A 21925-nucleotide genomic window follows, 5' to 3' on the forward strand; every position below is an offset into this window, starting at 1 on the left:
TCGAATCTTTGATCATTTAAGTTGATAGGGATGACTTTATCAATTGAGTCATCCTATCATTTGGACAATGAATTTCGTTTTAATTTAATTAAATTTCAATTTAATAGTTTTGATAAGAGAAACATGCCTATAAAAAGACACTAATGGGTGACTTAAGAAGCTGTTTTTTTTTTTTTTCTCTCACTTTCTACATGCTAGTTTAAAGTCAACATTTCCTTTTTGTTTTTTTTTTTAATACGTATTGTGTTGAAATAAATGAAACCTTAAAATAGAATGTTAGGTTAACAACTTGGATTCTTTATCAAAAAAATCATAGATAAAGATATTACTAGTGGAGTGGAGAAAGTGGGGTGAGTTGTTGATCACTTTGCTATCACTTTTTCTTCCTCATCCCATCCCCATCAATCCTTCTTCTCTTCTGTTTTCTTATTGGTATCTTGTGCTAATGCTTCTAACTAGCTAGTTGCTCCATAGATCCTATGTTCTTATCTATATGGAGAAGAAATCATGTAAAGAAAGGGTATTTTTATTTATAAAAATGGTATTTCAAGCTTGAAATACAGTATGAAAAAAATTAAAAATACTTTTTTATTTTTCGGATTGTTTTATCGGGACGGTGGTTTGAAATTTTTGATCTTTATACGAACCTGATAACAAATGGTAATGGACAAATGGTAAGTGCCCCATAAAGTAAATTGTGCAATAGATTGATGCCAAAGCAATTTGGAAATCAACATTGATATATATATATATATATATATATATATATATATATATTTATGCTCATTCCATTTATTGGAAGATGCTTTAGAAGTTTCTTATCCTTCATGATAATATTGCGTTCTCACTTGAGGGGCCCGATTGCTTGTAGTTGTAGTGAATTGACAGTGAAGGAATCCAAACATATGCAAAAATCATTTATTTTTCCAATAAATGTTGAGTGTATAATCAAATAGATGCTTTTGGTTTCCCCTTGCTTAATATATAAGAAGCTATAGGGAACTAAGTATAGCAATGCTGTATCTCCTAGTTTTGGAAAGATTTTCCATTTTGGGGTGAAATGAGTGGTTGCCATTTGTGGATACAAAGTTTTGGGGCTTAGCTAGCTGATTGATAGCCTGCAGAAGAATCATAGGGAGCAGACAAGAAGTTTTTATCCTATTCCTATATTAGATACCTTTTGTTTGTTTATATGTAATTCAATGCCTTAAATCTGATATCCATGTCTTGATACTAGGTTGTTGGTGTACCAAAATCAAAAGGTTATGGTCAGCAAAAGATACCTTGGAGATGGAAAGATCATGTCATCCCACTTTGAAATTTATGATCTCTTTGTGGTGGTGAGAGCAACATGGTTTTCAACTAGATTTTCGAAAGAAAATTTGCTGACGTTTGAAATATCAGAAAGAATTCTACTTCCTCCCATGATTTGCAGAAATGAGAGCTGAGTAAAATTCCTGTTCATTGTTTCCATGTAACTATTGTAGAATATGAACTTTACTGGCATGAGTTTGCTTCAACCCATGGATTAGATGATGATCAAGGTGAAGATATTGAAGCTGTGTCACTAAGAATGACGATAAGATTTGTCCTTGACCCTGTTAAAACTATTCCCGGACAATGCACTTTAGGATCCAAAGGCAGCTCTGTCTCAAAGTTCTTATCTTCTGTTGGCAGACGACGCTAGCTGGTTGAACCAAACCAGAATAAACAAAAGAAATCCATTGCATGAGTACCTTCTGGTGTATATGTCATTAAAGGATAATGAAATTCAGAAGTCTCTCCTTTCAGGAGAGAGATATGCCTAGTACTTTGGTTTATGTTTTCTCCTGTAGAGCCTAGTCCCTTGTTAGGGTTGAGGATGTTGATCTGTAAAGCAGCAAATCTTACCTTAAAGTCCTGGTTTTGACAACTGTTTGAATTGCCACTGTTACTAACCTGATTCAACATAGACATTAATCTTTGAATATTTGCTTAAGAGTCTTAAAATATTAAAATACCTGAGAATGAGAGCCTAGTAGATGACTGCATCCAACTGAATGATAAAAGGTTCTTCTTTGCTTTACTACAAAATGAGTTTTCCCTTGTCTAAGTGTCAGGAAGGTAAAGCCTGGCAAGCAAGAGAATACTTAACCAAAAACCTTCTGTAGCAACTAATTCCTTTTGTATTTTATTCTCCCTTCCTCTCTTTCTTCCTTTTCCCCCTTTGCAGCTAGAAATTACAAGACCAACCTTTGCATCCTTTGGTTGAATAAGTTCATAAAAATTTAAAAAAGAAGTCCTGTTCTGTAGACGAGCTTGGGCTCGTTTATGATGAGCCTTCTGGAGTAGCTTCCAGGCTTTTGTTGCACATGGGAAGTCCAAGAATCTCCTACCCACACCTTGCTTTGCGAAAACCCAAGGGCCTTCATTTGGATTTCATCGGAAAACAGGTGTGGGTAAAACGTGGGCTACTATATATATATAATAGAACTGTTGAAAATCCAATTTAGGATGCTCTTATTATTCTATTACTTCGACGAGTGCGTGTTGCCCCAGGCTTCTTCCAGTTTCGAAGAAGATGAAGGAAAGAAAAACAAATACAACCGACAACTATTCCAAACCCAAGCGGTTGCAAGGTTTTCAAATTTTAGATTCCCTTTTCCCCGTCCATCTTGGCACTTTCTGTGATAACTGGCTTTTTCTGCGCAAGCCATGAAGCTACGGTATCAATAGGAAAAACCCTGATTTGATAATCTGTTTTTTCCTGCTAGTTTGAGTCAGTGAATCTCTGTATAGTCACTCACCTTATCCTCTTGGGTTACCTTGTTTACCATAGGAACTATGCTACCTCTTTCCCATGGATCAGCAAAGAACCATTCTGTTGTTGTTCGGGCACCATCATGATCCTACTAATCATACTTAAGTAGTAATAATATTCTCAGAAGGGATGATTATCAAAGAGGGGGCAATTGCCTCAAGGGAAACAAGAGTGGGATGCAATCTGACCTACACTTTGGAGCTGTTTGTGCACTGACCATCACTTTAGTCAATCAAGCAGTTTTCTCTTTAGACTTAATGCTTTTGTTATCATTAGAAATGCAACCTATCAGTAATTCAAGTCCAGCAATTAAAACAGAAACCAAGTTTTCCATATGATAAATTCACCATGAAAACTATCTTTTCTCACCGGTGTAGCTTGGTGAAGCATTTTCTGCTTCCAATCTCCTGTGGTTTCCCCTTTCCATATTGCTTGGCAATGCTATGCACTGGGTTAAGTCATGTCAACCAAGTGGACGGCTTGGTGCTGGATGTACCATTTCATCAGAAATGATGTGCTTGAATTATTTGAAGGAATATTTCTGCATGATTTTACTTTGTCTCTATCAATCATGCTGTGGGGTCTTGGACAAAGATGTGCCATACTTAGATTTCTAGAAATTGGCCTTCATTTAATGAGGCAATTTCGATATTTACTGTCCTGGTGAAGAAGGCAATCATGTCTACCACATATAGGGGATGTGCTGCATTATAAACCAGATAGGTGGAGAACTTTGTGAACTCTTAGCTGCAAGATGAACCTAGAATTTGCTCCATTAATGTATTTACAAGCCCTTATTCGTTTTAGGGAATAAAAAAAGACAATAAATGCAACAAGTTTGTAGTTCTACATATCGGATTCTTCAGCTCTTTAACCAGCAAGGCTTCTCACTTCCTCAACCTTCGTAAATGTGGTAGCTCTTGAAGGATGTCTGGTCTTCATTGTGATTGTGACATGTAATCTTGATAAGAATATCAAGAATTTGAGTAACTGGGATTATGATATCTCATCCAATATAAGATCTGAAAGTGATTTTAATAATTCGAGTCCTAACATTAGTGGTTTATCAATTTTTGAAGATCACGTAATTTAGATTCGAAAAATTGCTGATCAAGAAATTACAGTAAGATAAGCATCAACAGGGCTCGAAATAGCTACATGAATTACCACTGAACTGAACCAAAACAAGAGGTCCAGCTCCAAGGCTACAAACAGTGATTTAGTGGCGGGTCTTAATCAAGTGAATATGTATGACTGTGTGTGCTTGTCTTTGTCGCCTCTTTTTCTTTTTTTTTTTGTTTCTCTCCTTTGCTTTACTGATGCAATTTACTGATTGATATGTTGGGAACAACATTCAACTGTCATTTGAACATGTGATGTTTCATGCTTGTTATTTTCTCGTCATAAAAGACTATAATCAATCACCCCAGCTCATATGGGGAGAGGATAAATTTGATCTGTGACATATTGCTAACATCATTTTCAGGTTTGCGATACTGTCCTTGACATAATATTTCAGCTGAAAAATTTTCCATTATTCTTTAGTTGGATGGCGACTAGTTCCTTTTGTTTCTCTTTTCTAGATTCCAGAGGCCACATTCTTCTCATCTTCTTCCATGCTTTAGGATTTATCAGATCTCTTCTGATGGGTCCCTTAAAAGAATAATAATTGATGAGAGCACCTTTGTTTGTGTGACTTTTGATTCACTGGACCTTCTGCTACTGACCTAAAAATACCAGGGGGCCGGCTGGCATCATCCCAGAATCTCCTTTACTTGTTATGGAATATATTAAAGCAAGAAAGGAGGTTCAAGTACAGCAGCTGGTTAAAGAGAAAGGTACTTCAATAACTCTTCTATCTTTCCTTGTTTTTCAAACATTCGGGCCACATATCATAAAAACCTGTCTGATAAATTTTTATTCCTTTCTTTTGAATATGAACTATGAGCTTGCCACTTAGGAATTATAGTTCCAGAGGGAAGAAGCTGATGCTTGCTTAGGAAGAACCCTTCTTTGGTGTGAAGATGGACCCCACCACTCGTTGGTCCACCATTTTGATTTCATTGTTAAATTTCTTTTGTTGAGCAGAAGGATGACAGTAACAATCTGATCAGTGGACCTTCCACTCTATGCTTACTGATTTGTATCCAACTAACAGTATATTAAAATTGTAGTAAGTCAACCGCTTGGGATCTTTTCATTGGTAAAGGCATGTATTCAAGCAAATCCTGGAGAAAACGTTGTACATATCCTCTCACTTCTTTAATTAATTGAAGCAGCCTAGTTGCCTGATTTAAATAACACTTGGCATCTAATCTTCCTTAACCTTTGAATCCTGGAAAATGGTTTATCAATTTAGCAGACCAACTGAATGTATGGCACTTAGATGGCAATACTTTGGAGGTTCAATTATTGGGTTTTGATTCCGAGTAATTTTAACTCTTGACCGCAGCCCAAGAAATCTGAAAGATTAATCTGATTCAATTGACTTTTATGATTTGTTGTTGGCCATTGTGGCTTCCCTTTTTCTTTGCATGGAATTTCTTTCCTTCAAGTCTGCTTGGATATGGATCAAAGATTTAAAGCTAACAATCTCTTTGGGAACATGTTTCTTTATAGGACTTTTAGCAGAATGAGTCCTGTTGATTGCTTTCATACTAAGAGAAAGTGTGCATCGATAAACTATGTGGAGCTTTTTGTCATTTCATTGTGTTTGCATTTGCCAGAGATAAGAAAAGGGGAGGGTTTGATTTCGTCTCCTCTCGTGTGACATGTGCCATGGGATGGCAGCTCTATTCCTTTGAACCACCACTCCAGGATACCCTGATTCAAGTTTAGCCATTGTGTTAATGATTGTGGAATCCTTGTCTAAAATTTCTGGTTTATTTTTTAGCTTACCACAACCTGAGGGTAAACTTCAGCTCTGCTGAAGTTGCATCTTGTGCAGTCACTTGGAATAAGCCTTTTCCCACCTTTTTGTTTGAGCTTATCATCATCATCATCAGGAAAGCAAGCAAAAACCTGATGCAAAAATTTTTGGACAGGGTTCAAAACATTGGGTGGGGATTAAACCAATCAACACACAATACAGAAAACTACTCTGTCCCAAAAGATTTTGTCAAGAAGTTATTATGTCTGTGTGCCTGGCCTACACCTGATCTGATAATATTGAATTTTACTTCCGATGCCACTTGCATGGTATTGATAGATCTCTTGATGAGGTAAAAACTCAAGTTGCAAATAGAGTCAGTATGTCAAGCTGTCTGCCTTAATGACAGTCTGTATAAAAAGACCAGGGACCTGAGATTCTCCTGTAATGGGATAACCTTACAGAATAGTGTCTCCTTTTGGTTCAATTTCCAGGGAAAGAATTTATAGTATGGGGTTGTTTTCACACCCTAGTTGTGTTTCTGTTATCTACAAGATGGCCTGATTTGATACACTTTTTCTAGAGTACTTTCTTTATAAGCAAAATAGAGTCAGCTGGGTCCAAAAATCTAATATTAGATTCTTTGATTCCTTCATCTATACAAAGAACAAAAAGAATCTGCCAGTCACACCACACCCTCCTCAAAAAGAAAATTTAAAAATAAATGAAAGGAAAGAAAAATTATAGAAAGAGATATTTGGTTTTCCCTTTCAGTCACCTAAAGGAAATAAGTATCCATTCTAGCCTTCCCTGTCAATTTAGTTTTTCTCACTACCTCATAGTGTTAGGAAAGTTGCATCCATTATTCATCATGGTGGGGCTACCTAACTCAGCAAGGGAATCAAGCAGGGAGAGAGAGAGAGAGAGAGAGAGAGAGAGAGAGAGAGAGAAGAGAAATGTGTTGTGCCTGAAGTGTGAAGGGAGGGGGGGAATGGGAAAACAGCAAGATAAAAACAAACCATGCACTTTTCCTCTTTTCTCTCCTTTTGAGACTCAAAATTGAACTGTGTTGCTTTCTCTGTTTTTGCTGCATCAGAGATTCTCTCCAACCCCTCCTTTCAAGTCAAAGAAGAAAGAAGAAATTTTTAAAAAAAATAAAAGGAAAAAAAATAAAAGAAAAAGTTAGTTTGAAATGGGAGAAGAGAGAAAGGAGGAGCCACAGCTCATGGCATATATTCCCTCCCCAATACAACCCCACCTATGTTTCCAGATATGGAGTGAGATCATAGGACAGCCCAACAACTCCAAAATTATAAAGAGAACTACAGCTGCCTCATAGCTCAAGAAAAAAAAGGAAAAAAGAGGGGATCAAAACCCACATGAGTTTCACTTCTCTGCCTGTCTCTCTTACACAACACAGAAAAACATGGGTCTGCAAAATTTGCAAAATCAAAACATGAGTTTGGTTCTGTCAACTGATGCAAAGCCTAGGCTGAAGTGGACTCCTGAACTTCATCAAAGATTTGTTGAAGCTGTCAATCAACTTGGAGGGGCAGACAGTTAAGTAATACATTTAAATAAAACATAATCATGATCATTTTCATCTTAATCATATTGTTATTAGTATATGTTAACATTTTTTCATGTTTCTTTGTGTTTTATTTGTCGACAGAAGCAACACCCAAGAGTCTGATGAGGGTCATGGGAATTTCTGGACTCACTTTGTATCATCTTAAAAGCCATTTACAGGCAATTACTCTTCACTATGTAATTGTATCAACTTTCTCTACTCTAACCAAATAGAAAAAATAAAAAAATAAAACAAGCTTTAACTGTATTTTACTCTAGCAGAAATACAGGCTGGGGAAAAGCCAACAAACAGAAATCTGCCTTAGCAATAAACAAGATGGTGAGATTAAGAACTCATTGCTTGTTGCATTTAAATTCTTATATTGGGTTTTAACCACAATATAATCTTTTTCTCTTTCCTTTTTATTCTCGTGATACAGATTACAGAGAGATACAGAGCAGTAATGGGGATTTCCATAGTGATATAAGTGATGAAACTCACAAGCAGATGAATGAGTAATAGTTACACATGGATCCTATATCTTTTTTCTTTTGTTTAATATTTGGGTGAAAATGCTAATAAAACAGATTGTATTGACTTTCTAATTGTTGTGTTCATCAGAAGCTTGCAGATTGCTCAGGCTCTCCAAATGCAGATGGAGGTGCAGAGAAAACTTCATGAACAGATTGAGGTATGGCCTGTTAAAAGGATCCTAATTTTAAAGCTTCTTTTGTGTTGGTGCATCAATGCATATCAATCAGGCTATTTCTCCATTTTCAGGTCCAGAGACATTTACAGCTAAGAATTGAAGCTCAAGGAAAGTACTTACAATCAGTATTAAAAAAAGCACAAGAAACACTGGCTGGGTATAGCTCCTCTTCTGTTGGTGTGGAACTTGCTAAGGCTCAGCTCTCTCAACTAGTCTCACTGGTTAACACCGGCTGCACAAGTTCTTCATTCTCAGAATTGACAGAAGGAGGAGGTTCAAGCTTAAAAATAGAAAGAAAGCCAATGAGAGGTACTATATGTTCCATGGAGAGCTCATTGACGTCTTCTGAGAGCTCTGGCCGAAAGGATGAGGAGCCACCAAAAAATGACAACATTAGCACTCCGAAGTCTAATGCTTCTGTTGAACTTTCCTTAATGGACAGTCACCCAGAAAAGAAGCCATTGATAGGTGGTTCAAGCAATCAAGCTAAAGGAAAGAAAAGAAGTGGGAGTAACATTTCTGATCGTACATGCGTTGAGCAACCACTAGCTAAAAGATTAGAACTTCCTGAGGAGGAAACTGGTCATTGGTTAAGAAAGTCTGGATTGTTGGGATCATTTGATCTCAACAGCCAATGCCAGAGTGACATTGAATTGGGTCCAAAAGCAATAGACTTGAACTGCAGGGAATAGATCAGCTAAATGGGCATGGTTTGGAACCTTTATCCTTGGTGGCTGTCAGTAATCTAGTCTAAGCTGCAAACTTGATTGTTTAGAACCAATCTTTTGTTCATAAACTATGTATATTGTTATATGTATCGAACTCCAAGAACTTTTGAAAGAAATATTGATATCAAAAGAAGGTATAATGTATATTTTGTAGATACGACTCTTCCTTTATCCTTTCTCTTTCTTTCTAACTTTCGAAACTGACTGATGCTAATAGCAAAGGTCCCTGCTAAAATTGGTTGAAGTTGGTTCCAAGACTCAAATTTCTGATGATCAAGTCAATCAACAGTGTCTTCCAGGGAATATGGCTACTAGTGATCAGCAAGTTACCATGAATCATGTAACTTCTTGGAAGTGTTCATTATATTTGTTGACAGATAGTCAGGCAACGGTACTTTAAGCCCTTCTTTTTTCATTTTTTCATTTAATGTTTCATATTGAAAGAGAAAAAGCAAATGGCTAAACAAAACTTGAAGGAGCAGAAATCATCATAGCCGCAGAATCATTTTGCAAGTTTCCAACAAAACAAGAGCAAATCATTAGGCAAACCATGCTCATAGTGCCAATCAACTTCCATCAATTTATACCGTTAGGCCCGAGAGACTCAAATGATTATGGAGCCCGGACACGCTTAATATAAATTATCCACTAATCCTTCTTAAGCCAGAGCTAAGAAATGGAAGCATCAAAAACTTGGTTTCAAAGAACCATTGGAAGCCACAGGCTTCTCAAAGCCTTTATCTTTCTGCTTATTGACATGTCTTTGTGTTATCCCTCAGAGCCTCAAGGTATGCCACTGCCCGAAGAGGTGTTTCTTTTACTATCACCATTTCCATTTTTGGAAGCCTTAAAAGGCTTAAACATTGATAATGTTATTAACTTTCTTCATTGTAGGAGAACTTCCTTATGTGACCTCAGATGTGAAAGAAGTCGGAGGTAAATCCTTTGATTACATTGTTGTAGGTGGAGGCACTGCTGGCTGCCCTCTGGCAGCAACCCTGTCCGAGAAATTCTCAGTGCTGTTGGTAGAACGAGGCGGATCACCTTATGGCAATCCCTTGGTGTTGGATAAGAGGTTTTATGGTTTCTCATTGATTCAGACAGATGAATTTTCATCAGTTGCACAAGACTTCATATCTGCCGACGGTGTTAGGAACTGCAGAGGAAGAGTACTTGGAGGATCTTCAGCAATAAATGGCGGGTTTTACAGTCGAGCTAGCAAGGATTTTGTCAACAGTGTCGGCTGGGATGAGGAGTTAGTTAAGGATGCTTATGCATGGGTGGAATCTAGAATAGTCTCCACACCTGAGTTGACACCATGGCAGACTGTTGTTGAATTTGCCCTTCTTGAAGCTGGAATTCTACCTTACAATGGATTTAGCTTAGAACACATTGAGGGAACAAAGATTGGTGGAAGTATATTCGATATATGGGGCACAAGACACACCTCAGCTGACCTGCTAAAGGCAGCAAATCCCAAAAACATAGTAGTTCTTTTGAATGCAACAGTGAAAAGCATCATCTTCCATAGCAATGGTAGGGGAAAATTAGATGGGTAACAGCTCTCTCAACATAGATATAGGGCTATCACTACCTTCAACTATTGCATATATCTGACTCTTTTAAATATGTGCAGGCAATGCAAGTACGACAGCAGTCCATGGCATAAGGTTCATAAAGAGTGATGGCAGCACAGATCAAACATATGAAGCCTATCTCAATCAACCAAAGAATTCTACTTCATCAGGCGATGTGATTTTGTCAGCTGGGGCATTAGGTAGCCCCCAAATCCTATTATTAAGTGGTATTGGACCCCATAAACACCTCAAGAACTTCAACATCCCACATGTTCTAAGCTTGAAAGGAGTTGGAAAAGGAATGAAAGATAACCCTTGCATTGCTGTTTTGGTAGACACAGATCCACAAAGTCGGCAACCAGAGCCCCCTCAAGTTACAGGGATTGCAAAAGACTTCAAGTACATAGTTGAAGGAGGAATTATACCTACTAGCTTCAACGCAACAAGAATGCCAATAGCTGCCAAGATTGCTTTTCCAGTATCAGAAGGGAAGCTTACACTAAATAGCACTGACCCTAGGCAAAACCCTTCAGTGAAATTCAACTATCTTGCAGAAGAAAAGGACTTGGAGGACTGTGCAAACATGGTAAGTTTGCTTGAACGAGTAGCAAAGTCTCAATCAGTTACCTTTTACCTTGGTGTTAAACATCAAAATAACTTGATGGCTAGCACCGATGAGCAAAGAAAATTCTGCAAAGAGAATGTGAAGACCTACTTCCACTACCATGGGGGTTGCACCGTTGGGTCGGTTGTGGACGATGACTACAAGGTTTATGGAGTTAAGGGATTGAGAGTTGTGGATGGCTCAACTTTCCTGGAATCACCAGGCACAAATCCAATGGCGACCCTCTTAATGCTAGGAAGATATCAGGGGATTAAAATCCTGAGAGAAAGGGAAAATTTTTCTTCTTCATTCAGTACTCAACAAAGCCCTTAATAATTCTATATTTGTACTACTGACAACAAATGCATACTTAGCTAAATAAAATTAATTATCATGCTTACTTCTTTTATTACACAATCACCTTGAATCACATTTTTTCCCTGGATAATTCTTAGATGCAAGAAAGTAGAATCTATGTGAGAACAAATTTGTATGGGATTGTACTGATAAAAATAATTTATTGATACTCATCAGCATATCTTAGGAAAAGACAAGTGTCTCTATGTACATGATTTTCCCACAAAGATGAAAAAAATAAGAGAAAACTGAAATGAATGGCAACACAAAAATATTAAAAAAAAAAAAATCTTACACAATTCTTCTAACCCTCCATTTCATGATCATCAGGCCTAGGACTTAAAGAGGAGACATCATTAGAATCAGTTGAAGGAACTTGATTAGAATCTCCACTTCTCCTATCACTATTAAAAGAAAAACTAACCCAAACCTCCCTCCCAAATCTTCTCCTTTCCTCATCTCTCTTGTTGCCCATCTCTTGTTCATCAACAGGCATGTTGTACCTGCAAATAGGGCAAGACCCATGAATCCCAAGCCACTTTTCTATACACTCTCCATGAAACTTGTGCTTACAGGGCATCTCCTTTGCCACCTCACCAGGCCTCCACTCTTCCAAGCAAACCACACACTCTCCATCTTCACTTTCACCAATTTCCACACTTGGCATGGCCTCTATGGATGTCTTTGAAGCAGGTGGCTGGCCATCCTTGTTTACCCAGCTTCGTAGCAAAGCTTCCAAATTTGAAGCTCCATCAATCACCACCATGCCTTGAGTGAATGGATTTATAAGGATTATTCTTTCACGCTGGGAAGTTGTTTCAAGGGGTGATTCTTGATCTGGGTCTTCAGGGTTTTCTCTTGAAACATTATTGTTAGAGTTGTTGCTGGAGAATCCCAAGACAAAAGGTAGAAACAAATAGAGGTCCCTGTGCCTCAACAACCTTTCAAACAAAGAAGAAATTTCAGGTGCTTCTGTTTCAGAAGCCATGGAAACTTTAGAGTTTCCGGACAAAAGGAGAAGCTTTGGAGGAAGTAAAGACCTTGAAGAAAGCAAAAAAGACCCGTCCAGTCCAATAAATCAATGAATGAAACAGAAGAGATTGGTCTGGGAGATATAATAAGGATGTTGGTGGCAGTGGCGTCGGGAGCCCACAGAACTGAGATTGGTAAAGGCTGTAGAAGGATCTGGAATGTTGATTATGCAAATATTGTTTCAATATTTCTCTTACAAGACATGTTGAGTGAATTGTCAGTTGATGACTCTGATGATATTAAATTGTTTTTTTTTCAATGATGTTTATCTCTTCTCACCTAACAAAGACGAGTCATTTTCAGTTGAGAGAAGATATTTTTATAGGAGGGAGCAGATGTCGATGCAACTGTATGTGCTGATACCAAACTATGTCTCTGTGCCATTTGTCTGGTTGTCCACCTTCTCTTTGTTATTTCCCCTTTGACAAAAGGACAGTTTTTGTGTTTGCGAAGCAATTTTGACGCTTTCCCAATTGAGCCTGCAATAAAGTTTTGCTTTTCAGAAATTATAAAAGATTCTTCGTGAATGATCCAGATTTTAAGCTATTGGTTTGGCACATTGATTATAGAGTTTCCTAAACTTTTCTTTGTTTTGTTTTACTTTGACCCGTTCAATAGTTTAGCCTTAAATTTGTACTTGCATGAATATCATAAATTATTGGTAATTAAATTATTGTGTGCTACCACATGATTGGGGTTAGTGTCAAAGAAATGATGGTTGTATGCTAATAAGCCTTTGAGAGTAAGGTAAGAAAAGGAGGCTCATTTTCAGCACAAAACCAAAGTCAATTGCTTTAAAAAAGTGGTTTTTCAAGCCATAATTGGAGGGTTTTTTCTTCTTTCGGTGCAAGAAGGAACCTTCTCATTGCATAATCATTGTCAGGAATTTGTTTCTTGAAGCTACATAAACTGAGTTGAAAGTTTATACCTTTACTGGTTTAGTAAAATGTTTTCATGAACTCTAATTGTTTGTGGAAATGTGTAGCTGAAACACGTGATGCAACCTGCAGTAACCTTGTTGGTCAAAAATTCCTCAATGGGATTTTTGTCACCTTGTCCATAACATGATTCAGTTATACTTGCAGCTGAGCTGGGTGATTATAAGTCTATCAGGTTTTCAACTCAGTTTCTTGTTAGCTCCTGGGGAACTGACATGTTTCAAGAACTGATAAGAATGGGATTTACGTCACCTTTTTCATGACATGATTCAGTTATATTTGCAGGTGAGCTGGGTAATGTTAGTCAATCAGGTATCTATCAGGTTCTTGTTTGCTTCTGGGGGACTGACACGATTCAAGACCTAAAAAGAATGGCTTTGGCAAATGCTCCTGCACTACAGTTCAAGACTTGTGATGTTTTTGGTTCCAATTCAAAATGTTTAAACTTCCTTCCCTTACAGAACAGAAGTAAGTTCAAACAAAATTCCCCCTTAATTATGTTACTATTGTTTCTTCATCTGGGTCTGATGATCTGGACATGTGGTTCAGTCAATGTTCTGCAAGCATGGATTATCATTTCTAATTTTTGCATGCATTTTCGAGTTCTGGGTTGAATGTAAAATCAAGTGATTTGTGCATAGATCTTTTTGTGAAGACTTTAGTCGTTGAAGCAAAGGCAAATACTAGAACAGAAAGCGCAAAAATTAGGAACAGAAGAATGCGAAAGAAGGTATGCCTTTTTTTCCTATTAAGATGCAATGGTTAGGACATGTCTATTTGTGATATCTCGTTTTGCATCGGATATAAATGTAATTGTTAAGACTTATATTATCATTCAAGTCCATCACTATTAGTAACTTAAGTTTAAATTTTTAAGAATCATGTGATGTAAGTCTGAATTGTTATGATTGATAAAATACTATATGCGAGTCTAGTGTAGGTATCCACAAGTTTTGAGGATTATGTAATTTAAATCCAAAACATTATTAGGTCAATGGTGTTTAGGTTTGAGTGGCGATAGTATTTATTCTTTTATAATTCATTCAAGGCCCAATAAAGTTCGTTGAATCATTGTCTATGTTTCTTGAAACGAATTTCATGAGTTTTTTTGCGTGCTTATCAGAGTCATTATATTTCCAATGTTATTGCTAGTTTAATGGCAACCCTAGAAGACCAAGACTGTCAGTATTCTGTTCAGACAAGCAGTTATATGCTATGTTGGTGGATGACAAAAACAAGAAGTGTTTATTTTACGGAAGCACCTTGCAGAAATCTATTCGCGACGATCCCCCTTGCACCACCATTGTAAGTAACTCTCATAAGGTTTTTGGAGATTTGAAACTTCGTACTTACGGAGAGAAATCTGGGCCTTAGATCACTGTCTGGGGCTTACAAGTATATTTCTGTTTCCTCTTGTATTTTTCAGGAAGCTGCTAAACGTGTTGGCGAAGAGCTTGTCAAAGCTTGTGTTGATCTTAACATAAACGAAATATCATATTATGATCGCAATGGATTTGCCCGTGGCGAAAGAATGCAAGCCTTCGAGATTGCAGTAGCTCAGCATGGGTTCTTGCCGCGGTAGAAATGAATCCAGGTTTTCTGTTAAACTCTTGTTAGTGATATCAGTAATCAAGCAATGTTTCTCAAATGTAGAAAACTGAGCTTACCTTTTGCAAGATTTGTCAACTGTTAGCACATATTGTATTTATCTTGGTGAAGTCGATTGCCTTTGCTGTTCTATGATATCCTTATCAGTTAAGTTTAAACAACTTATATCTGATTACCTTTCATCGAAAAGAACAATCTGAAAGGCCACGAAATCATACACATAGACAAATGCAATAGTCGAAGCAACATTGCTACTTGTAATGAATGTCAAAATTTGCTATATTTATCATAAACAAAAATTCTGGCACAGCTGATATTTGGCTGACCAGCATAATACCCTGAGACAAAATACAATAGGAACACATAGAACAGTGTCAAAAGAGAAGAGTGGAGTGTACATCAGATCAGACTTGGGTAAACCCTGCAATTTCCTACCACTATAGCTATTCCCTATACAAGGCATCGGTCTACCATTTCTGGCAAGAATTTCAGTTTTTCTCAACTAAACATGTATGCGCTACAAAAATATTGCTAATTATACAACAACAATTACTAACCCCATCCACCTATAGTTAAAAAAGTTTATAAGAAATAAAAGGAAAAAAAGAAGATAAAAATACCTCTCCTTTTGTCTGAATTTGCTCCAACCAGATCAATCAGATCAGCAAGGACTGATTCCTTTCTCTCGTCATGTTAAAGTTAGCACCCGGGAAAGTGCTGGTTATGAAACGTGACTGTTGATATTTGATTGCCAAATCCTCAAGTGTCAGCCTATACTTATGGATCACCACAACATCTAGCTCTTTTAGTCTCCTGGAGTTTCTGCCACAAACACATCATCTCTCTTGGACCTTGATAATGGGCAATAACATAACCGTCCTTGCAACCCTCATTAAAGATCCTCTCTTCCTTCTCATACCTAACTTCTAAACCTTCTTTCTTCATGTCAGCGATCCAAATACCCATTGCCACATCTTCTAGCTTAAACATCTGCTAGACAAGACATTTATTTAATATAGAGAATTATTGACACAAGGGAAGGAATGAACAAATCCTATTCCAATTACCATGCTTCTATATTTTTAACAGTGAATGTAAGTTGCATATTCCAAAACAAAACTAAGAAAAAGAAAGACAAGTAATATTTTCAATGTACCTTTAAACGCCCCTCATTGAACCTCTTATAAACAGCCTCTGCTATGTCGTGGGACACCACATAACCGGGACCATGTGCCCAAGGAGGGTACCTATCTTCAGACCATTCCTTCATTGAACACAGCATTGGGAGAAGATATTAAGAAGCAGAAGACAATTTTTATCCCCTTACAGTTAAATAATGGTGATTTATCGATAACAATGAATGGAATACCTGTGCAGCCTACAACAACACTACAAACAAACTAAATGTTCGTATTACTTTAACTTGAGTTTGAGGGGCCCCTCTAACACCCTTACCATAAAGGTGAGAGGATTATTATGCAGCAGATCTTGCTTTCTCTTTCTTTATTGTGATCATAATGAATGTTGGCTTTATGACCATGATTGCAAGACACAATAAAAATTGATTGAACAAACACAAGATGGAGCTAATCCAAATTAAGAAAAGCTAACGCAGTTTTTTTTCCAATTATTGCTCATAAAAATCATTTCCAATTAACAATGACATTGTGGCAAGTCAGCATTGCTGAAACCATTTGAGCAAATTCAGCGAAATACCTCAGGGCTAATAAACCACTTGCTTTCTGTACTGCGATGAGGCTGGGAATCTGAGTTAATGAGTCCATAAAGCAATCCATGAGTCACATCTATCCTGCTTAACGAAGCAAGTACTTCATCCACACGAACAAATGCATCGTCATCTGTTTTCATGACAAACTTTGCAGAAACAACTTCTGTCTGTTGAAGAGAGGAATTCAATAAGGAAAGGAACAATTTTCCTTATTCAAAGAAAGGGACAAGATTTTACCCCAAAGGTGCAAATGGCCAAAGTTTTCCAGGTGATCAGGCTGTAGTAATCAACAAAAGGCATCAGCTGTATGTCTCCATATGTCTGTGCCTCATTCCAGAGTTCCTCATTCACTATTTGGTTTTTATGCTGCAGAACATCTCCAACTTGGTAAGTAATTCTGTGAGAGGCTTACATAACTATAGGACTTAAAACCAGAAACTCGACAAGAGTTCCAAGAGAGATACAACTACAGAATTTAGCACTGAAACTTTCAGGTGTCTAACTATTTATATTTAAAAAGCTAAGATTGGTGCCCATTGCAGCTGAACAATGAGCATATGACAGTACTTAGGTGTCTGATATGAGTACAAATAAATGCTGTATTAGTGCTGAAGCAACTTGTACTACCGTAGAGCATCATAAGCAACCTATTGGTACAACAATGACCAAAAACAGAGAAACATAATGAATATTGCCCCCAGCACTGGGACCTCTAACAGCATGTACTACTGCTGGCACAAAATCATAAGCAATTTAGTGGTGTAACAATGGCTTGAAAACATGAATTAAGGACCATTTATTATTGAAGTGTAGCATTTGTGGCATCAAAATCATGTATTGCTGGAAGATAATGGTTATTCCTTTTCTATGGTAGAACTACAACTACCAAGCATCAAAATTATAGCAATTCTGTATGAGAGAATTCACTTGGAAACCATACCAAACCAACAAAAAAGCGCACTGCAACTGTCCCAGATCGAACTTCAGGATACTGCATCCATGTTCTTCTCACAGCCATTCTTCGTTTAAAATTGTTGGCGGTAGAGAAAACACCAATAAAGAGCTCCACTGGTCTTTGATGGGAGAGAGCAACTGATTTCAGTTCTTCTAGATCAACTGTATGATCTGAATCCTCTGAAGTGGGTAAACCACTAGCCAGGACAGAAATTAATTTTATGTCTCCAAAAATTCTGACCTCACTAACAAGCCATGGCTCCAATGTCTGAACATAAAAGCAGCCAATAAGCAATTAAGTTCATTGAAACTATTAATTATTTAACAAATTCTGTTAAGTAGAAGGAAGATGACAGAAATTACTTCTCGATAAGCAAAGGATGTCACGTGCTTTCCATCAACTGTCATCTGTATTCCCTCTGATCCTACTCTAAGAGTTGCAACGAAAAGTGAACCTTGCTTAAAAGGAAAATATCTTCTAGATTTAATCCCTTCCAGCCCCATTGAGGACCTCCTTGAACCATGGGAATGCATGCTAACCGTCCTGTTATTATCTTTACCCACCAACTTGTTACACTGGTCCAACTCATCCACTGCAAAAAGAAACTACTAGAGTTACCTCACAAAAAAAGAACATAAAAATAGAAGCAGTAGCACACGCCTCATGGATGCAAACAAGTTAATAAAAAAAAAAGAGAAGAAGAAGAAGGGGAAGCAATTAGAAATTTACATGAAGTTGAAATATTGTCATCCACAGCACCTAATGAAGGTCAAGCATTTCTGTTGCTGAAGCTAGGACAGCTAGCTGTTGATGACTTCAGTATGCAATAGAGTTTCTAGGGAGACAAAGCCTAATGATGTCATCAATAGGTTGAAGAAACTTCTATTTTGAGGAACTATTTAGTCTCTATTAATGTGTTATCGAAAGCAGATGGCAAAATTGCATGATTGATATTGAACAGGTCAAAAGAGTCCTTCAATATGAAGAAAATGTATATATCAACCTAAGGACTGTAAAATGTAAAAGTGGTATACAGACCTTAATTTAATATAACACAAGCTACCAAGATAGATTCTAATTCCTTTCGCACTAAACAAACCAAAAAGATGTGAGAAGTCTTTCTACCTTTTTTATTCTTGTCAGGAGTAGGTGGTGGACAACGCTCCTCTTCACCCCAATCATGAGCTATAGTCCAAGTGTTTTGGACAATTACAGGGTCCTCAGTTACCTTATCCCCATGGAGCCTAACATTGTAATGCAAAATTATTGGTGGATCAGGCTCCCCTGGAAGTGCTTCCCCTGTTAAGTCAATGCGAAAATTACCAAGAAGACCGTTTGGAATACCAATGATTGTAATGGAAGAACCTTGAGTGAGGCCACATGGAACTCTCAATTTATAATGACTTTTATCTGATTCTGTTGCATTCACTTTATTAAGAAAATGGGGACACTGCTTCTCTTTTGTTTTCCTAGTTGAATTATCATCAGTATAACCAAGTTTTTCCGCTTCAATCAAAGCCATCAGGCTATTCCATGCACTTCCAGCTTCCTTGATAGCCTCTACTCCATTTGGCAAAGCTTGAGAATGGTTAATTAAGTTCTTCAACAAATCCCAAGTGAGCAAAGATTCTTGCTCTCCCTTGGAGAGGTTCCTCTGAGCAAAGAGACTGATGGCTATGGTATCAATGGAAATCACTTGAGAAGCAGTCTCTGGATTTTGAACTGCAGGCGGACCCGTAAAACGCACCCATTCAAGTGGATTGGTTCCATTGGAGGAGAAGGGATTTGTCAAGTAGCTTTCTTCAACAGCATTTTTCATGACACCGTATCTCAGGACCAGCAACATAAATAGGGATGCAACTAAAGCACCACCGTACCATTTCTTCATTCTGCTGATTACACAATCCCATCAAAAAGCTATGCAACTTATTCTCATAATGATCAAATTTAAAGAAACCATGTGCCACTAACTGTTAATCACTATTTAAATTGATTTATAAAGTTCTAATGGTAGGCAATTCAATAAAGTCAAGTTGCCAAAGAAGAGGACATATAGTGGTTTGCACTTAAGAGTTACAACAGACCGTCAACAGCCTAAAATTAAATGTTGAAGGCTCATTTTACCTTTTCAGATGGAGGGTATCAGCCTTCATTCTCAACCTGCTGTCTGGCTGAGCCAACTACCAAAATTTGCAAGCATGACCTTCTGGCTTGATGCACAAAAATTCAAGGGTTCTGTAACCATGCAGCAATTTCCTCAAAGATTCTTTGTCATGCATCTGGCATAAGACTATCATGCTGTGACAGAATTTGAAGCAAATTAGTCCATTAGAAAAGGAATCAAAATTTTCCACTGAAATAAGTAAAATATTCATAATACTAACCAAGAGAAAAACAGTCCAACATATCACGCACACAACTCCAGGCAAAGAAGCAAACGAAAATGCAAACCAGGATATCTACTTTTGCTGTTTGCCACCACCCTAATCAACTGTGATAAGCGACACCAATTACCAAGTTCATCCTTAGGCAAGTGCCATACAACTCAAAATACATCAGTATCACCCTTAAAATTTACAGAACACTACAAGAAAATCGTTTGTGAAGCACACAAGAATAAATTAGCAAGAGGTGCCGTAGCTGACCAAGATGCATGAGTCAAATGCATCAAGCTGTGTCATCCCAATTACTCAATTTGTAGGGAGTTGTTAGATTAACTCTTTCAAAGATCATATTATATCTTTTGTTGACTCAAACAGACAAGGAATTTTATCCATTTAAAATTCTGTAGTATAACTGGATAAAACTAGAAGACACCTGTAGCAAGCAGGCAGAACTAAAGCTTATGAGAAAACAAGTCAGTTGACCAATGCTATGGTGGTAGGGACCACAAAATAAAAAACAAACAGCTTATCCTTCACACTTTGCAGCAAATTCCTTAAAAAAAAATCACCAATTCAATAAAAAATCTTTTGCTTATAGTGCAGGAAATGTCATTGCTGTATCTGACTATAGAATTCGCTAAGGCAGGCGGAAAGAGAAAAAAAAAAAGAAAACAGTTGAAAAATCATTACAACTCTGATTGGTAGGCGAGAAAATGTAGGGAAAGAAAGAAAATTTAAATAGAAATAAATCCCGAATTTACGGTTAGTTAAATCTCTAATTCAACATGATCTTTTCCTCACTGGAACTTAGCTTGATTACTACCTTACCTTAATTAAGATGAGCTTAAAACTTCAAAACTTCAAATCTTCAAAAAGAAGAAAATCAAAAATAAAAATCAAGATTCAAAATCTTCCATCAGCTTCCTAATGACTTCAACTTTTCTCGGAAACCAAACTAAAATAAAAAGAATTTCAGCAGACCAAAAGCAAAGCAGTTTCTAGACAGATCCAGGCGCATTGCACTAAATCCAAACTTAAAACAATCAAAATGCCAAAACTAAAAGCAAAAAAATTGAGAAAAAAAAACTAAAACCAAAACATTTCTAAATTTAAAAATTTCAAAAAAAAAACAGAAAGAACTTTTTAAGCAAAGATGAAGAAAAACCGGTTCCAGTCAAGTCGGCGACGGAAACTTACCGGAGAAGAGAAGAGAATTCGGAGAGAGAGAGAAAGCGTTCGGATCTCTGTCGTTTTGGTCTTTCTTTTCCGAGCTCCCAAGTCGTTTGAGCGCAACGGTGGGAAATAAAACCGTTTTCCTGGCCTTCAAAGTAAAATAAACAACAGAGATTTGTGTTGTTGACTTGCCTTTTTTGTAAAAAAAAAAAAAAATTATTTTTCTTTTTTATTTTATTTTTCTTACTTTCTAGGTCAGTCGCTACTGGCCTTTTTACTGGGGTCGGCCGATTCGACCTTGACCAGAAAGACTAATGCTAGAGAACCACGTGGCATTTTGTCGGCTGATCCGTTACGTGTCCCGCCGTCGTTGGACTAGATAAAATTGTACCGCATACTGTTTCTCTTTCCTGTCTTTTTCCATTTTTTTCCTTTTTCTTTTTTTAAAATAAAATTAAAATATTTTTATTATTATACAAAAATAAATTTTTACCTAAACAAATCCTTAATCTCAATAAAAAATTAAAAAAATATCAGATCTATTATTGACTAACATTTGCTGTTCATACGACATACATATGGTATGCTTATATTCATCGGCATTAAATTTGATAATTATTAATTTTTTATTATAATTAAATTGATTTTTTAAAAATAAATTTTACTTTTAAAATAAAATTAGGAAAAAAAGGAAGAAAGTAGAGGCAGTAAAGAAAAGAGGAGAGGGGTCTGTCAAGGCGTTCAATGGTAATCATAGGAGAATAAAATAGCGTGAAATGTAAACAAGGATTGAGGAATTTAATAACGTAAGGAGGTAGCTTAATCAATGTGAAAGGAATAGTCTACCCTCTCTGTATGTTGGACAGTACCAAATATTATTACTTCCACATGT

At 37.0% G+C, this 21925-nt stretch overlaps 5 protein-coding genes across 11 annotated transcripts; 3 read left to right on the forward strand and 2 right to left on the reverse strand.

The window, feature by feature from the left end:
* Window positions 1–4279: 4279 nt before the first annotated feature.
* Window positions 4280–8833, forward strand: LOC110428216 (Homeodomain-like superfamily protein). The gene is made up of 7 exons (XM_021443969.2): window positions 4280–4638; window positions 6766–7228; window positions 7342–7418; window positions 7521–7578; window positions 7679–7754; window positions 7861–7930; window positions 8020–8833. The coding sequence occupies exons 2-7, from the start codon at window positions 7096–7098 to the stop codon at window positions 8638–8640; spliced, it is 1035 nt and encodes a 344-aa protein (XP_021299644.1). The 5' UTR covers window positions 4280–4638; window positions 6766–7095; the 3' UTR covers window positions 8641–8833.
* A 130-nt stretch (window positions 8834–8963) lies between these two features.
* LOC110428215 (Glucose-methanol-choline (GMC) oxidoreductase family protein) lies at window positions 8964–11537 on the forward strand. The gene is made up of 3 exons (XM_021443968.1): window positions 8964–9464; window positions 9571–10212; window positions 10313–11537. Exons 1-3 carry the CDS (start codon window positions 9353–9355, stop codon window positions 11188–11190), a joined length of 1632 nt encoding a protein of 543 aa, XP_021299643.1. The 5' UTR covers window positions 8964–9352; the 3' UTR covers window positions 11191–11537.
* Window positions 11004–12417, reverse strand: LOC110428218 (E3 ubiquitin-protein ligase MPSR1-like). Its single transcript, XM_021443972.2, has 2 exons — window positions 11510–12417; window positions 11004–11136 (listed from the first exon to the last, which is right to left on the reverse strand). Exon 1 carries the CDS (start codon window positions 12200–12202, stop codon window positions 11519–11521), a length of 684 nt encoding a protein of 227 aa, XP_021299647.1. The 5' UTR covers window positions 12203–12417; the 3' UTR covers window positions 11004–11136; window positions 11510–11518.
* Window positions 12418–12659: 242 nt separating this feature from the next.
* Window positions 12660–18735, forward strand: LOC110428219 (Ribosomal L18p/L5e family protein). 4 transcript variants are annotated; one of them, XM_021443975.2, is made up of 6 exons: window positions 12660–12993; window positions 13232–13359; window positions 13470–13652; window positions 13826–13914; window positions 14337–14489; window positions 14611–14912. In XM_021443975.2, the coding sequence occupies exons 2-6, from the start codon at window positions 13311–13313 to the stop codon at window positions 14764–14766; spliced, it is 630 nt and encodes a 209-aa protein (XP_021299650.1). In that variant the 5' UTR covers window positions 12660–12993; window positions 13232–13310; the 3' UTR covers window positions 14767–14912. The 4 variants fall into 4 exon arrangements, with proteins under 4 accessions (XP_021299650.1, XP_021299651.1, XP_021299649.1 ...); XM_021443974.1 differs by lacking the exon at window positions 12660–12993 and adding an exon at window positions 18620–18735 and having other exon boundaries at window positions 13000–13359; window positions 14611–14778; XM_021443976.2 differs by lacking the exon at window positions 13232–13359.
* Window positions 15027–21211, reverse strand: GALT1 (galactosyltransferase1). Of its 4 annotated transcripts, none has more exons than XM_021443964.1 (10): window positions 21058–21211; window positions 19861–19967; window positions 19601–19774; window positions 18602–19368; window positions 17839–18068; window positions 17462–17743; window positions 16759–16887; window positions 16509–16688; window positions 15949–16056; window positions 15027–15782 (listed from the first exon to the last, which is right to left on the reverse strand). In XM_021443964.1, the coding sequence occupies exons 3-10, from the start codon at window positions 19627–19629 to the stop codon at window positions 15570–15572; spliced, it is 1938 nt and encodes a 645-aa protein (XP_021299639.1). In that variant the 5' UTR covers window positions 19630–19774; window positions 19861–19967; window positions 21058–21211; the 3' UTR covers window positions 15027–15569. The 4 variants fall into 4 exon arrangements, with proteins under 4 accessions (XP_021299639.1, XP_021299642.1, XP_021299640.1 ...); XM_021443967.2 differs by having other exon boundaries at window positions 18602–19365; window positions 21058–21210; XM_021443965.2 differs by having other exon boundaries at window positions 19861–20000; window positions 21058–21164.
* Between the last annotated feature and the right edge of the window lie 714 nt (window positions 21212–21925).

The sequence above is a fragment of the Theobroma umbraticum genome, unplaced genomic scaffold (genome assembly GCF_002168275.2).
Source record: "Theobroma umbraticum cultivar Fairchild unplaced genomic scaffold, ASM216827v3 scaffold_31.0, whole genome shotgun sequence".
NCBI lineage: Eukaryota > Viridiplantae > Streptophyta > Magnoliopsida > Malvales > Malvaceae > Theobroma > Theobroma umbraticum.

Bases quoted from the DNA above. Each gene is read 5' to 3' on its own strand.
- LOC110428216 (XM_021443969.2), top strand. From the start codon at position 7,096: ATGGGTCTGCAAAATTTGCAAAATCAAAACATGAGTTTGGTTCTGTCA. The intron at 7,229-7,341 runs GTTAAGTAATAC...ATTTGTCGACAG, and splicing joins TCAACTTGGAGGGGCAGACA to AAGCAACACCCAAGAGTCTG. The intron at 7,419-7,520 runs GCAATTACTCTT...TTACTCTAGCAG, and splicing joins ATCTTAAAAGCCATTTACAG to AAATACAGGCTGGGGAAAAG.
- LOC110428215 (XM_021443968.1), top strand. From the start codon at position 9,353: ATGGAAGCATCAAAAACTTGGTTTCAAAGAACCATTGGAAGCCACAGG. The intron at 9,465-9,570 runs GTATGCCACTGC...TCTTCATTGTAG, and splicing joins TTATCCCTCAGAGCCTCAAG to GAGAACTTCCTTATGTGACC. The intron at 10,213-10,312 runs GTAGGGGAAAAT...AAATATGTGCAG, and splicing joins CATCATCTTCCATAGCAATG to GCAATGCAAGTACGACAGCA.
- LOC110428218 (XM_021443972.2), bottom strand. From the start codon at position 12,202: ATGGCTTCTGAAACAGAAGCACCTGAAATTTCTTCTTTGTTTGAAAGG.
- LOC110428219 (XM_021443975.2), top strand. From the start codon at position 13,311: ATGATTCAGTTATACTTGCAGCTGAGCTGGGTGATTATAAGTCTATCA. The intron at 13,360-13,469 runs GTTTTCAACTCA...TTATATTTGCAG, and splicing joins GGTGATTATAAGTCTATCAG to GTGAGCTGGGTAATGTTAGT. The intron at 14,490-14,610 runs GTAAGTAACTCT...TGTATTTTTCAG, and splicing joins ATCCCCCTTGCACCACCATT to GAAGCTGCTAAACGTGTTGG.
- GALT1 (XM_021443966.1), bottom strand. From the start codon at position 19,629: ATGAAGGCTGATACCCTCCATCTGAAAAG. The intron at 16,888-17,461 runs GTATGGTTTCCA...GATGTTCTGCAG, and splicing joins TGCGCTTTTTTGTTGGTTTG to CATAAAAACCAAATAGTGAA. The intron at 15,783-15,948 runs GTACATTGAAAA...CTTGTCTAGCAG, and splicing joins TCAATGAGGGGCGTTTAAAG to ATGTTTAAGCTAGAAGATGT.